The sequence below is a fragment of the Phalangium opilio genome, unplaced genomic scaffold, assembly GCF_054372755.1.
Source record: "Phalangium opilio isolate 3A_F unplaced genomic scaffold, DU_Popi_V2 ptg000041l_1, whole genome shotgun sequence".
NCBI classification, from domain to species: Eukaryota; Metazoa; Arthropoda; class Arachnida; order Opiliones; family Phalangiidae; genus Phalangium; species Phalangium opilio.
In genome coordinates, this window is record NW_028324165.1 from 3,568,312 (window position 1) to 3,582,471 (window position 14,160).

Here is a 14,160-nt window from a genome sequence, read left to right on the forward strand (position 1 = left end):
TCAACCGGGGTCATTTCCGGTGTAGCGCAGCTCGTTTCAATATTTCCTTTTTCATGACACTTATTTTTAGATTCCTGTGCTTCCATAGATTCTATAATTGAATCGTTCTCCATATTTCTTTCAAGGGACAATTCCAAATCGTTTTTTGACTTCGACATTCAGTTGAAGAACTCACACTGCTTGGACTGCGATGTAATATCCCGATTTTCTCTGTTTGTCAAGGACCTTTGATACGTAAAATTTTAATATAGTAAAAATAAATGTAAATCAAGATTTGGCATCGATAAGTTTAGTACAACAGAGTTCTAAGTCGAGGCTTAAAAAATATACTATTTTAGTAATAATGTTATCATAAATTTTAAAATTACTTATGTCCATGGTTGAGTGATTTTTTTACCTATTTGAGATTTTATGGACTTTTTTAAATAAGCACCTTCGGGCAATCGCGTACCACCCTGCCTTCTTGATAAAAAAATTCTCGCGGCACGTGCTCCATGTCGAATGAAATTTATGGCGAGATTTTTTCTAAAACTGCGCGAGATGTAGAGCGTACTATGAAGATTTTGTTAACAGGAATGCAAAGCGTTATGCGATTGGTCGGAGGTGCTTATTTCAAATTATCCATAAAATCAAAACCTATTTTCATTATGTAGAGTGGTCTTATAATTAGTAGAAGAATCGGTAAAAAAAACTCTTGATTTCATCTTCCTTTTAACTTTTATAATATTTTTTACCCATGTGCATTTCTTTTATTATTGATTAAACTCTATAAAAATAATTTTATCAGTTATCACTTACACTGTTCTGATATTCTTGCTCTTTGGAGAAATTGTTTCCTCTTTTATTTACCGTTTTCTAGCTGTATGGCTAAAAAAATATAAATTAACTGAAGTTGTTACGGATGAGGATATTAGTTTCACTGGGGCCGTAGTAGTGCCACAGTCCCGCCTTTGGCAGTATAGTTCGTCATTTTTGAACGACGCTAGAAAAGATTTTTACCTCTCCGAGTGACGTATGTCACGGAGAGGTATTACACCGGCCGTATCTGTCTGTCTGTGTGTGTGTCTGTCTGTCTGTCAGACCCCACGTGACCTCGTTCACAGTTTACAAATCGAAGCAAACAAATACCCGATTTCTGGAACGCGTTCGCGGTTCACGGAAATTTGGCCATTCATCTACCAACACCAGTCTTTACTAACTGGCTACTAAGGACCACAATCTGCTAGTCTTTGTCCATCCCACATGGACACTAGCCTGTACTTGCTGGCTCGTAAGCACCACCATCTTCTGTTCTTCGTCAATCCCACATTGACACCAGCTTCTATGCACCACCATCTTCAGGTCTTTGTCCATTCCGGCTTCGGCTTCTTCTCCATCGTTATCGTTTGGTTTTAAGATATACGCGGCGATCGGCTAGGGTTACGAGAAACGTCTAGCCTCCCAATGGCAGGGCTTCCACCATCGGTTCACGCGAATGTGTTTTCATCTATTATTATAATGGAAACGTATCGTATATAATTCCCAAAATTTGAAAAAAGTGGGCAAGAGGGGTACCCTTCACTTTAAACGTCAATATTAGCAAAGTTTCGAAAGATGATAGGAACAACTTTATTTTAAACGATTTAACTATTTTTAAAGTTATTTACTCGCGATTAAAATAATCAGTATCATTTATATTTAATTAATTATTTAAGATAAACTTATTTCTATGTGAGTTTATATAGAACGAGTAATGAAGATTGCATCCGAATCGAAACACTACACGCACATCAAAGTTAACATAAAGCGAGTAGGATGATAAGATCTCTTACAAAACGATAACATTTCCTTTTTGCAGAATATTAAATGGAAATATTTTAAATATTTTTCGGCATTACGATTCTTTAAGTAGTTGTGTAGCTATAAAGCTCTGTTTCATCTTAATATTCCAAGAACATATTTTGATATTAACATTTCAAATTTGGTGTTTACTTTTTAATTCAGCTTTACTACATTTATATATAGTGTAAACGCATTTTATTATATTCATTAGATAATATGGATGTTAATTCTTCATCTATCTACAACTGTTGAAGCGATTGGATCTGTGAAATAAGATATTTTAGATTTAAACTAGAAATTACCTTGTTTCGCCTCCTCTTTTAGGAGGTGTTAATGGTTCAGAGTGAGCCGAAAGTTAAATACACCCTTCAGTGATACATTTTAGGTCCTCATTGGAATGATTGAGGATACAAAAGAAATTGTTAAACGCTTAAGCCTTTGCTGAAGACCTTGGCGATATTTCGCCAATTTGAACTATGTATTTCCGGTTTTTCTCATTGGCTGGTGGACCTGTGTTTAAAAAGTAAATTCCTCTCGGCTCGGAGAGGTTTATTTTGGTTTCCCAACTTGTCTTCCTTATAGTCGACTATTCAAATCCCAGGTGGACTTCTAAATTTAATAATTAAATGAAGAAATTTTTTTCGAAGCCGGGTCGGGATTTGAACCCCGACCCAACCGCCCACAATCAAGCATGCTATCCAAATAGCCAAGAAGCTTTCATATGAAATTCGAGATTTTTTTCGTTAACCGAAGAAATGGAGAGAAACCAGTTCTTCTGTACCATAAGTATATGGAGCAGTATATGGTACAAGTTTACATTCGGTATCATAAGTATATGGTATAAGTTTACATTCGGTATCATAAATAGATTTTACATTCAGTATCATAAGTATATGGTATAAGTTTACATTCGGGATCATAAGTATATGGTATAAGTTTACATTCGGTATTATAAGTATATGGTATAAGTTTACATTCGGTATTATAAGTATATGGTATAAGTTTACATTCGGTATTATAAGTATATGGTATAAGTTTACATTCGGTATTATAAGTATATGGTATAAGTTTACATTCGGTATCATAAGTAGATTTTACATCCAGTATCATAAGTATATGGTATAAGTTTACATTTGTGCCCAATACATTGCTTCCATTTTTTGTGCCCAAAATAAAGAGTGAAAGAAAAAAGCAGTCTTTAATGCTTCAAGCAGGGAAATCGTCCTATGACTCAGAAACATCCACAGTAAACTTTCTCTGGGGTTGGGGAATTTTTCATGCATTCCGCCGCGTAGATTGTGAACTAGGTTAGTCATAAATCCAATGAATATGGATCACCGTGATTTGTCATTGCTTTCGACTTGTTTAGAACTACAGTACCTTATTGAAATTCTACAGGGCCGGTAGGCCCTTGTAGATATGACTTGATACCCGTTTGTAATGCTAAACGAAAAAATCACCTTTTTAGGGTTAGCGTCCCATAGAAAAAGCATTTCATTTTACCCGGTTTTTTGGGGAAATTGTCATAGGCGATACGGAAAAACTACAGCGAAGTTAGTTTTCGGAATACTTTCAAATTAACAAGCATTTACTAAATGAGAAACTTACCTGCTTAGTTTTTAAATAATTGAAGTCTAATTTTTGTAATTTAACTAATTAATTATGCCTCGAATTCCCTATTTCATAGCAGACGACAGTAAGAAAGTTTATTTCATAGCAGCATAGCCCACTCGATCCGCGCTCCCGGACGCTGCGCTGCTCGAGCGCGAGCAGCTTGCGTCGTGACGCGCGTGATCGAGTGGGCTAAGATAGCAGACGACTGTAAGGCAACGCTAATTATTTTTTTTATATTTCATCCGAGCTTTAACACCTTTATTTGGATTTTCTATATGAACTATAACGCCCTTAAAAACCAAAATTGTTTTTATCAGGTCCAATTTTCGTCTAAAAAAGGAATTCAGGTAAATAATTACAGTTAATAGAGGTTTTAATATCATTTGAAGTAATTTTTCGACGTTCGTTTTGGCCAAGGCTTAAGTTGAATTTTGGTAAGTCTGTGTAATATACTCTTTATAGCGTCTTTCGTCCTTTATGATTATCAGGGATAGATAGACTTTTTTAAGACGGAATGGGTAACAGGGTTATTCGGGTGCGCGTCCTAGTCCACGACCCCCTTACCCGTGACGGGGGGTATGAAAGAAGAGGCGGGTCTTATTTTCATTATGGCGTTGTATGTATATCCGGGTCAAATAAACGTCGTCTGCCAAGTTGGAATGGATTGGGCTCCGATTGTAATTTTTGAAAGAACATTGTTTAAAAATGGAAGTAACACAAGACATAGGGCTTGAAACCAAAACACATTTTGAAATACGATTTATTTCTCTTTGATGAAGTTGTAGTGATGCTTTAAAAGCCTTCATAGATATTACAACACGAACAGGTTTTAACCAAACACTAAGCTCACAAAACTCCTGGCCATTCACTAAGCCTTGGTTAACTTCATCAAATTCGCTTACAAAATTATGAGGATAGTAGACATGATTGGCTTTAGAAAGAATTAGCGAACACTTTTCACCCTTACAGATGTACTCCAAATCCAAAACACCGGCAATAAATTCCCTACCTCTTAATTGCTATTAAAAACAATTCCCGAATAATTTCCGTACCCTTGCTTTTAGACAGCTTCATTTTGAACCCCTGTAAAGATGCTTTTCTGTACAACCATAGCCCACTCGATCACGCGCATCACGACGTAAGCTGCTCGCGCTATATAGCGCGAGCAGCGCAGCGTCCGGGAGCGCGGATCGAGTGGGCTCTGGTACAACGCAAGAGGGGTCGTAGTCATAGCGACAGATGTAAACAGGAATTACGTATTATTGGCCCTCCTTGTCAGCAACGTCACCAATACGTAGTTTTAGTGAGCCAATAAGAAAATTTAATTTTTTGGTTACGTGTTGAAGGAAGGGGCTATGTACTCGTCTATGAGTCGGACTGAAGTAAATATTAACCGTTGGGAATTCCGTCTTAAAAAAGTCTATCTATCCCTGTGATTATAAAAAAAGCTGATTTCCAGCTCTGTTTTGGAATTTGATTTAGTCTGCTTCGTTTCATGCTAGAAACATATCCTAAGTTCCCAACCCTAGGTTTTACACTTAAAATACTACTGGAAAGATGACAAAAAGTGTTTTCGCTTGGCAGTTAAGACAGTGGTGTTTAAGTAAGCGCAGTTAATTCAACACTTCCATATGAGGTATACAGGGTTTCATTATTTTTTAATTTTTATATTAATTTTATTTTGGCTATTCTCAGTGAGCATTCATATGTTAAAACGCAATTTCGGATTTTTGTGGTCTCCCAAGTCTCCAAAACTGTAAGTTTATCATATTAGGGCAAATTATTATAATAATCAAGAATATGTATAGATTATCAAGGGTATAAATAGGCAACCTAAGACCCATTTGATTTATGAAGTAATAGATCATGTTAGGTTTAGATACAGGGTTAAGCTTATGTTAGGCTAGGTTGTTATGAGCGGCTAAATGTTCACCTGTTTTTGGAATTATCAAGTTTTATCAACTGAATATATTTCCCCTGCTCCAAAATTTTACTAAATTGGATTTGTTTTTACCCCTGATTATTGCTAATTATCTTGTTTATTGCCACAAATTTTCTAAAAAAAAATGGTATTTTAGCTTCTTTCTACCCTAAAAAGAGGCGCACTTTTAGCCATAATCAATGCACTTATTTAAGAAGTAAACAGTTCTACAAAATTAACTTTACGATTTTGAAAAGGCTATTAATTTTATTTAATACTCACTAATATCTCGTGCCATCATTATCAATAATGTATGACAAACCAAAGATGATTTCGATTTATATTTTATTCAAAACCGCTAACTAATAGCATTTTTGGTTCCTTAGATAATAGGGACGGGAAATGACATTTTCAGCCTGTTAAGAGTTGACTACTGCCTTAAGACTGAAGTGACAGATATTATACAAAAACGTCTTTGTTTGGACCAAGACCGAAAAAACCAACGATATGAGTGAGTTTTATCAATTGACTGAAGTTTTAGATATTGAAATTTTTCTTTAAGTATTTCTAGTAGTTTAATCCTTAATCACTATTTAATTCAATCAACTGATTTTACTCTTAATCGATCTATTCCCTCTAAATTTATTCAAAAATTGCATATCTCCGCTTTTTCAAGAACAATTCCATTTTCCGAAATCATTTTATCATGAAATTAATTATTTTGAAGGGAGTACGTTTAGAGGGATCAATAATTAATATTTGTAATATTCCACTGAATTTCTAATAAGAGCACCCATACACTGCAAGCACGGATGACTGCAAAGTAAGTGAAGTCATTTACGTATTAATTCCGCTGAAAAGAATATAAAATGACATTGTACAGTACTGAGAAATTTTTCTTTTTATGGAATCTTTACACTAACCTTTGGTTATTTTTATGCTTATAAAATATTTTTCCCGTCCATGAAAGGAGAGCTACCTACTAAAAGGTACCACATGGGACAAAAGTTGTTAATTTTCCTTTGATAAACGACATTATTTTATTAGTCCGAGAAAAATAAATTACTCTTCTCAGCAAATTGTAACCATTGAAAAAACATTTTTTGGTGCAAACTTGAAAATTTCTCAAGCCACTAACATTTAAACCAATGTCCGTCAAGGTGCTTACAAGTTAATGTGCAACGACACGAAATCCCTTCAAAATAATTAATTTCATGATAAAATGTTTTCGGAAAATGGAAATGTTCTTGAAAAAGCGGAGATATGCAATTTTTTGAATAAATTTAGAGGGAATAGATCGATTAAGAGTAAAATCAGTTGATTGAATTAAATAGTGATTAAGGATTAAACTACTAGAAATACTTAAAGAAAAATTTCAATATCTAAAACTTCAGTCAATTGATAAAACTCACTCATATCGTTGGTTTTTTCGGTCTTGGTCCAAACAAAGACGTTTTTGTATAATATTTATTGCTATATTCAGGAGTGTATATACTTGGGGAATTTTTCATACATTCGGATACGTAGATTCCAAATCTAATTGTGTCCTTAGGTTAGTCATATATCCGATGAATATGGAATAGCCGTGATTTGCCATTCCTCTCGACTTCATCAGTATATTGTTGAAGTATTTATTTCTATATTCATGAGTGTACGACTTACTTCATTGGATTTTCCCCCTTTTTACCTCTCCGAGTGACGATGACGTCACGGAGAGGTATAACACTGGCCGTTTTTGTCTGTGTGTCTGTCTGTCTGTCTGTCAGTCCCCACGTGACCGCGTTCGCAGTTTACAAATCGGAGCAAACAAATACTCGATTTCCGGAACGCGTTCGCGGTTCACGGAAATTTGACCATTCATCTGCCAACACCGGTCTTTACTAACTGGCTTCTAAGGACCACAATCTGCTAGTCTTTGTCCATCCCACATGGACACTAGCCTGTACTTTCTGGCTCGTAAGCACCACCATCTTCTGTTCTTCGTCAATCCCACATTGACACCAGCTTTTACACCACCATCTTCTGTTCTTCGTCAATCCCACATTGACACCAGCTTCTATGCACCACCGTCTTCAGGTCTTTGTCCATTTCGGCTTCTTCTCCATCGTTATCGTTTGGTTTTAAGATATACGCGGCGATCGGCTAGGGTTACGAGAAACGTCTAGCCTCCCAATGGCAGGGCTTCCACCATCGGTTCACGCGAATGCGTTTTTATCTATTATTATAATGGAAACGAATCGTATATATACCCCAAAATTTGAAGAAAGCGGGCAAGAGGGGTACCCTTCACTTTAAACGTCAATATTAGCAAAGTTTCGAAAGATGATAGGAACAACTTTATTTTAAACGATTTAACTATTTTTAAAGTTATTTACTGGCGATTAAAATAATTAATATCATTTATATTTAATTAATTATTTAAGATAAACTTATTTATATGTAATGACACAAGTGAGAGTTTATATAGAACGAGTAATGAATGAATCGAAACACTACACGCACATCAAAGTTAATATAAAGCGAGTAGAATGATAAGATCTCTTACAAAACGATAACATTTCCTTTTTGCAGAATATTAAATGGAAATATTTTAAATATTTTTCGGCATTACGATTCTTTAAGTAGTTGTGTAGCTATAAAGCTCTGTTTCATCTTAATATTCCAAGAACATCTTTTGATATTAACATTTCAAATTTGGTGTTTACTTTTTAATTCAGCTTTACTACATTTATATATAGTGTAATCGCATTTTTTATATTAATTAGATAATATGGATGTTAATTCTTCATCTATCCACAAGTGTTGAAACGATTGGGTTGTGAAATAAGATACTCTAGATTTAAACTAGAAATGACCTTGTTTCGCCTCCTCTTATAGGAGGTGTTAACGGTTCAGAGTGAGCCGAAAGTTAAATACACCCTTCAGTGATACATTTTAGGTCCTCATTAGAATTATTGAGGATACAAAGGAAAATGTTAAACGCTTAAGCCTTTGCTAAAGACCTTGGCAATATTTCGCCAATTTGAACTATGTATTTCCGGTTTTTCTCATTGGCTGGTGGACCTGTGTTTAGAAAGTAAATTCGTCTCGGCTCGGGGAGGTTTATTTTGGTTTCCCAACTTGTTAGTATTTATTTACTTAATTTCTCTGAAATAGCTTCACAGTTTCCAGATGGTCGGTTTACCGCCCAAATTGGGCTTCTTTTCGATCTATGTAGCGGGGGAACGATTGGGATTTCAAAGATTATGGCATTTTTTACATGTAAAATGTTTTACATAGCTGGAGCCTTAAAAACGATGGGGCTCTAATCTGGCCGGGGCCATCTTGTTTTATGTGTAGTAATTATGCGATAAAGAAGTTATGATTTATGGAGTAGTGGGGAGAGAGGGCTTTCCGTAATTTCGATTTGTCAGTTAATTGGAGTGCAGTCAAGGGAAATTTATGGTGAAGTGAGTTTGATGGAGTGTAATCATAATGGTCGAGCGGAGTTTTCGGCGTCTACTTTGTCTCCCACTTTTCGCGCCAATAAGAATGACTACCAGACAGTTAAGTTTCCCAGACTAAGACATGGAGGCTGTAATATTGTTATTATTGGAGTGGAATTTGAATATATATAAGAAATGGGTGAAGTGAGTTAGACAGAGAGTAGTGGACAAGTGTTTGAGGGGCTTTTCAATAGTTTGTGGGCATGGCCCATTGTAATGGAAGAAATCTTCGAGACGGATATGAGCAATTTAAGTGGCATATATTTAAAGGCGTCTACTAATCAGCGTGGGAAATAAGGCAGTGGCACAGGGCAAATGACCAGTTTAAATAGTGCCTGGACCAGTTTATAAATTAAATCCGCGGAAAATTCAAGGCTAACCAGAGTCCAGACATTATCTCAACTATTTTTATTATCCACTTCTAAAATTCAGCAAACAACGCGAACTGGTCAATGGTCATGGTTCAGTTTATTTCAGGCCAGGGGGGGTCGCTGGCCAAATGTCCAGTTTAATAAACATTATTATGTCCCACCCTGCCTTGCGTAATTAATTGAAAGTTCTGGGCTATAACCCACTCGCTCACGCGCTCGACGAAGCAAGCTACTCGCGTTTAGAGACAGTACGAGCAGGGAGGAGAGACTTGAGAGGGAGCGTTAAAGTGAATAGGCGCGTTCGTTCGCTTTCCTGGCTAAACTCGTCTCTCTCTGGCGCTGACTCGGGGACTCATTGCGGTGTCCGCGCGCATGCGTCAAATTTAAAAACCGGCTTTGAACTAGAAGGGGAAGGTCGTGTTTGAATTTCTGCCATGGTTAACTATAAGAAGTGTTGTTTTTTAATTGTTCAAGTAACCCTAAGTATTTAACAAGACCCGACATGGTTAATATCGTTTTCAAACCATTTCCCAAACTAAAAACAAAGCTTGAAATTTATTGAAAGTGAATAGAAGCTAGTGGAAATCGGTCTTTCACAAGCTAATATCCATCTTTTACATTTTTCTATCTGGGTTTTTGGCTTTGGGAACGCGTGGAAGAATATTCCTTTCATATATTTTTAAGCGAATACCTTGAATCATTCCTACAACCGTTACAAAAACAGGGCTCCCACCAAAATCTCAAAAATAAATAGGGGAAAAAGGGACTTTTCACGATAAAAATAGGGTAAAATAGGGACCTAAATTTTAAAAGTAGGAACCAAAAAGGGACCACTGGTAAAGCAAAATGATATCTATTCTGTGAAAATATCACAAACAGTTAGGAACCTATTACTCTTTTCTATTTTTTCGACAAAATAGGATATTATTTCTGACTTTCTTTTGTTTATATTCTTATTCTTAGGGAACGGTAGGTTTTCTGATTAGAAGTAACTATTTTCGTATCATGTTTACTAACTAACTTGAACAAATTTCTCTGACCATTTGCAATAACGTACATGGCGAACATATATGAAAACCAGTCTAAATTCAGTCGAATATTTTTCACCCGTTTTTGTTGTTATAAAAATTGGCCAATTAATTCGATTAAATTTAACATTAAGTAAATCATAAATAACCGGCGCGAGCGAAGCGAGCTCCGCAAATTTGGGTCTCTGCTAAAATCTCAGACAAGACATTTTCAGGTCACCCTTATTCTTTTTCTGAGGTTTATAAAAATATGGTGATTTAAGGACCGAATACCAATTTTAGGGTAGATTAAGGACCTTGTAGGGAAATAGGGACTTTAGGGACCTGGTGGGAACCCTGCAAAAACAATTTGGCATTTTTATTAAGCCTCGGTTTCCTCCCAACAGACGTTGATTGTTCGTTGAACAGAGCGAGTGGGGCAGCAGTCGATGGAAGCGGAAGCTGGCGCTGGCGGCAGAGAGAATTTTTAAATTCTCTCTGCTGGCGGTAGTAAACGACGTCACTCGCGCCTGCGCGTTAGCTAAAATTGAGGAACGGAGATAAAAATTCCTACCCCCCCGCCCCACTTTCTTTCCCATTTGCCACTGTATGACGGTTTTTTTAGCATTAGATCAACACTCCCTCTAACGTTCCTTACTCCCTGGTACGAGTCGGCGGGACGTTGATTTGTTCAAGATGAATTGACTATATTTTTCACAATATGACAAGGTTAGGCACTACTTCAATTGAATTACCATCTGAAAATTGATCTTCTTTAAATAGATTTTATGAACTTTAATATTCGTTCGAATATTAAATGCTTGTACAATTAACTTTCTTTCAATAAATGAAATGGGTCGAAGTTACAAAATCAAACAATTAAAATACTATTATAATAAAATCAGAGTATGAAGTAAAAAATTTAAATTGTTAAAAATTTAGTAGTATTAACTTATAATGAACATTATACATTGGCATCCACCACTACTGTTTCTTAATAGTTTTCATTTAGAATTCTTTTGAATATTTAGTTATTGTCAATGGATTTGAATATTTATGCGATCACAGTTAAGGGTTTGCTTGTAAAGTCACACTGATCACATTAGAAGGGTTTTTCTCTACTGTGAACGCGTTGACGGGTCTGGTAAAACATGGTAAATCTACTCTCTCAGCTCACCTAAAATCAGAATGATCACATACGACGTTTTTCACCACCATGGATTCGTTGATATGTGATCAATAAGCACTTCCACGCGCTAACGTTGTCACTGATCACATTTGAATGCATGGTTTTCCCCCACTGTGAATGCGTTGGTGTCTGATTAAACTAATCTTGTAATTGCTGGCATAATCACACTGATTACATTTGAAGGGTTTTTCACTGTTGTGAATGCGTTTATGTGTGATCAAAGCATTCTTTAGCGAACATATATATCCACACTGATCACATTTGAATCTTTTTTCCCCAGTGTGAATGCGTTGATGTGCGATCAAACCACTCTTTTGCATACATTTAAATTCACACTGATCACATTTGAATGGTTTTTCTCCAGTGTGAATGCGTTGATGTGTGATCAAACCACTCTTTTGCGTACATTTATATTCACACTGATTACATTTGAATGGTTTTTCCCCAGTGTGAATGCGTATATGTGTGATCAAACCACTCTTCTGCGTGCAGGCATAATCACACTGATCACATTTGAAGGGTTTTTCACTACTGTGAATGCGTTTATGTGTGATCAAAGCATTCTTTTGCGAACATATATATCCACACTGATCACATTTGAATGGTTTTTCCCCAGTGTGAATGCGTTTATGTGCGATCAAACCACTCTTTTGCGTACATTTAAATTCACACTGGTCACATTTGAACGGTTTTTCTCCAGTGTGAATGCGTTGATGTGTGATCAAACCACTCTTTTGCGTACATTTATATTCACACTGATTACATTTGAATGGTTTTTCCCCACTGTGAATGCGTTGGTGTCTGATTAAACTAATCTTGTTATTGCTGGCATATCCACACTGATCACATTTGAATGGTTTTTCTCCAGTGTGAATGCGTTGATGTGTGATCAAACCACTCTTTTTCGTACATTTAAATTCACACTGATCACATTTGAATGGTTTTTCTCCAGTGTGAATGCGTTGATGTGTGATCAAACCACTCTTTTGCGTACATTTAAATTCACACTGATCACATTTGAATGGTTTTTCTCCAGTGTGAATGCGTTGATGTGTGATCAACCTACTCTTGTGCGAACATTTATATTCGCACTGAACACATTTGAATGGTTTTTCTCCAGTGTGAATGCGTTGATGTGTGATCAAACCACTCTTTTGCGTACATTTAAATTCACACTGATCACATTTGAATGGTTTTTCTCCAGTGTGAATGCGTTGATGTGTGATCAACCTACTCTTGTGCGAACATTTATATTCGCACTGAACACATTTGAATGGTTTTTCCCGACTGTGAATAAGTTGATGTGTGATCAAAAGACTATTCTCTTTGCTGGAAAAGTCACACTCATCACATTTGAAGATCTCTTCAACGTTCCTCTTTCGCATGTGACGTTCTTGATCATTTTTAGAGTATTTGCATCGAGTTGAAAGTTCATTCTTGGATTTTTCTACAGAAAGAAAATTAACCCTTGAATATAAGTTTAAATCGAAGTTTGCACAAAAAGCTGAACCCTCTGTTAATTTGTGTCTCCTTGATACAAATTTTCCAGATAATATAACGTTCGGTTTGTTTTCAAAAAGGTTATGAATTTCCAAAGTTTTAGCGGATTATCATTCACTTCTGAAGAAGTTTAATTATCACGAAAATTATAGTTGAAGGGAGCCCAGCCAAAAATGTAAATCCCTCATAGGAAAAAATAGGAGTATAAATAGTATTAAAAAATACTCTTCGGACGAAATTTTCCGATGAAAAATCGTCGGCTGTTGCAAGATATCCCTGACCAGTTTTGGTGATCAGTTGCTCACCATGCAGACCTTACTTCATAATTTTGGTTCGTTGGTATCACCATAAGTTTATAAGAAATATTCCATAAGTATGACACTTCTAATACTTCGTAATGCTAGAGACATAATGAGAGCTAGTTCGCGAACGACACGTCAATTGACTACACGCGGTTTTGCAGTAGTTTCATCATCCTATTTAGTCGGAACTAAGCCTTTGACATCGCCATAACCAGGCGTCAATTTTCGAGAATCTATGTTGTTTCACCAACGTCACTTAATGACAAGTGTTCAGTAACAACTGAGAAACATATGTAACATGTCTTATGAAATTATGGTATCACTGTGCGACGAGTGATTCGATAGGCCTTTTAAGAATCATTTCAAACCCTGAGATATTTTCACATTTTGCAAATTAATAACTTAGCTATGGTTAAAACAAAAAGGAATATACTATAAGAAGGTATAAGTTGCGAGATCATTAACTTCTACTCTTACGCCGGTGTCAGTGGACAAGTAAACCCTTTTCATGTCCGTCATTACTTCGCCCTTTCCCATTGGATCCCAAGGGGGATAGGTCTTACAGACACGAATGACGTATTCCGACTAGAGAAAAAAACCTCGAGCAAACTAAACAGAAAATGGAAGCTAACCGCGGTGCTGAAAAGGTACGACAGTCGTTTTGGCTGTTCTTTAATAACTGGGGCAACTAGAAAATTATGAAGCCAATATACTAACGTAGATAATAGTATGGACTGTGTTCAGATCTATGCAACATTGTATTAACAATAGTATTTGGACATAACGTTAACAAAGTTAATTTTGTCTGTTTTTCCATCGAATAAAATGAAAATGTGGGGAATATTTTTTGATAATTCGAGGCAGAGTGTAATACTGTAGCCAGTAAAGACAATTTTAACTCAATATTACGATAATTTTGGTTAATTATTGCATTTCAAAATGAATTTGAT

The 14,160-nt window shown here is 36.1% G+C and overlaps 1 protein-coding gene across 1 annotated transcript; it reads right to left on the minus strand.

Annotated features, from left to right (window-relative positions):
- Positions 1-10,645: 10,645 nt before the first annotated feature.
- Positions 10,646-12,958, minus strand: LOC149679406 (uncharacterized). The gene has a single exon (XM_089835181.1). It carries the CDS (start codon positions 12,791-12,793, stop codon positions 11,492-11,494), a length of 1,302 nt encoding a protein of 433 aa, XP_089691307.1. The 5' UTR covers positions 12,794-12,958; the 3' UTR covers positions 10,646-11,491.
- Between the last annotated feature and the right edge of the window lie 1,202 nt (positions 12,959-14,160).

Excerpts from the sequence above, each read along its gene's own strand:
- LOC149679406 (XM_089835181.1), bottom strand. The coding sequence starts at position 12,793 with ATGCGAAAGAGGAACGTTGAAGAGATCTTCAAATGTGATGAGTGTGAC.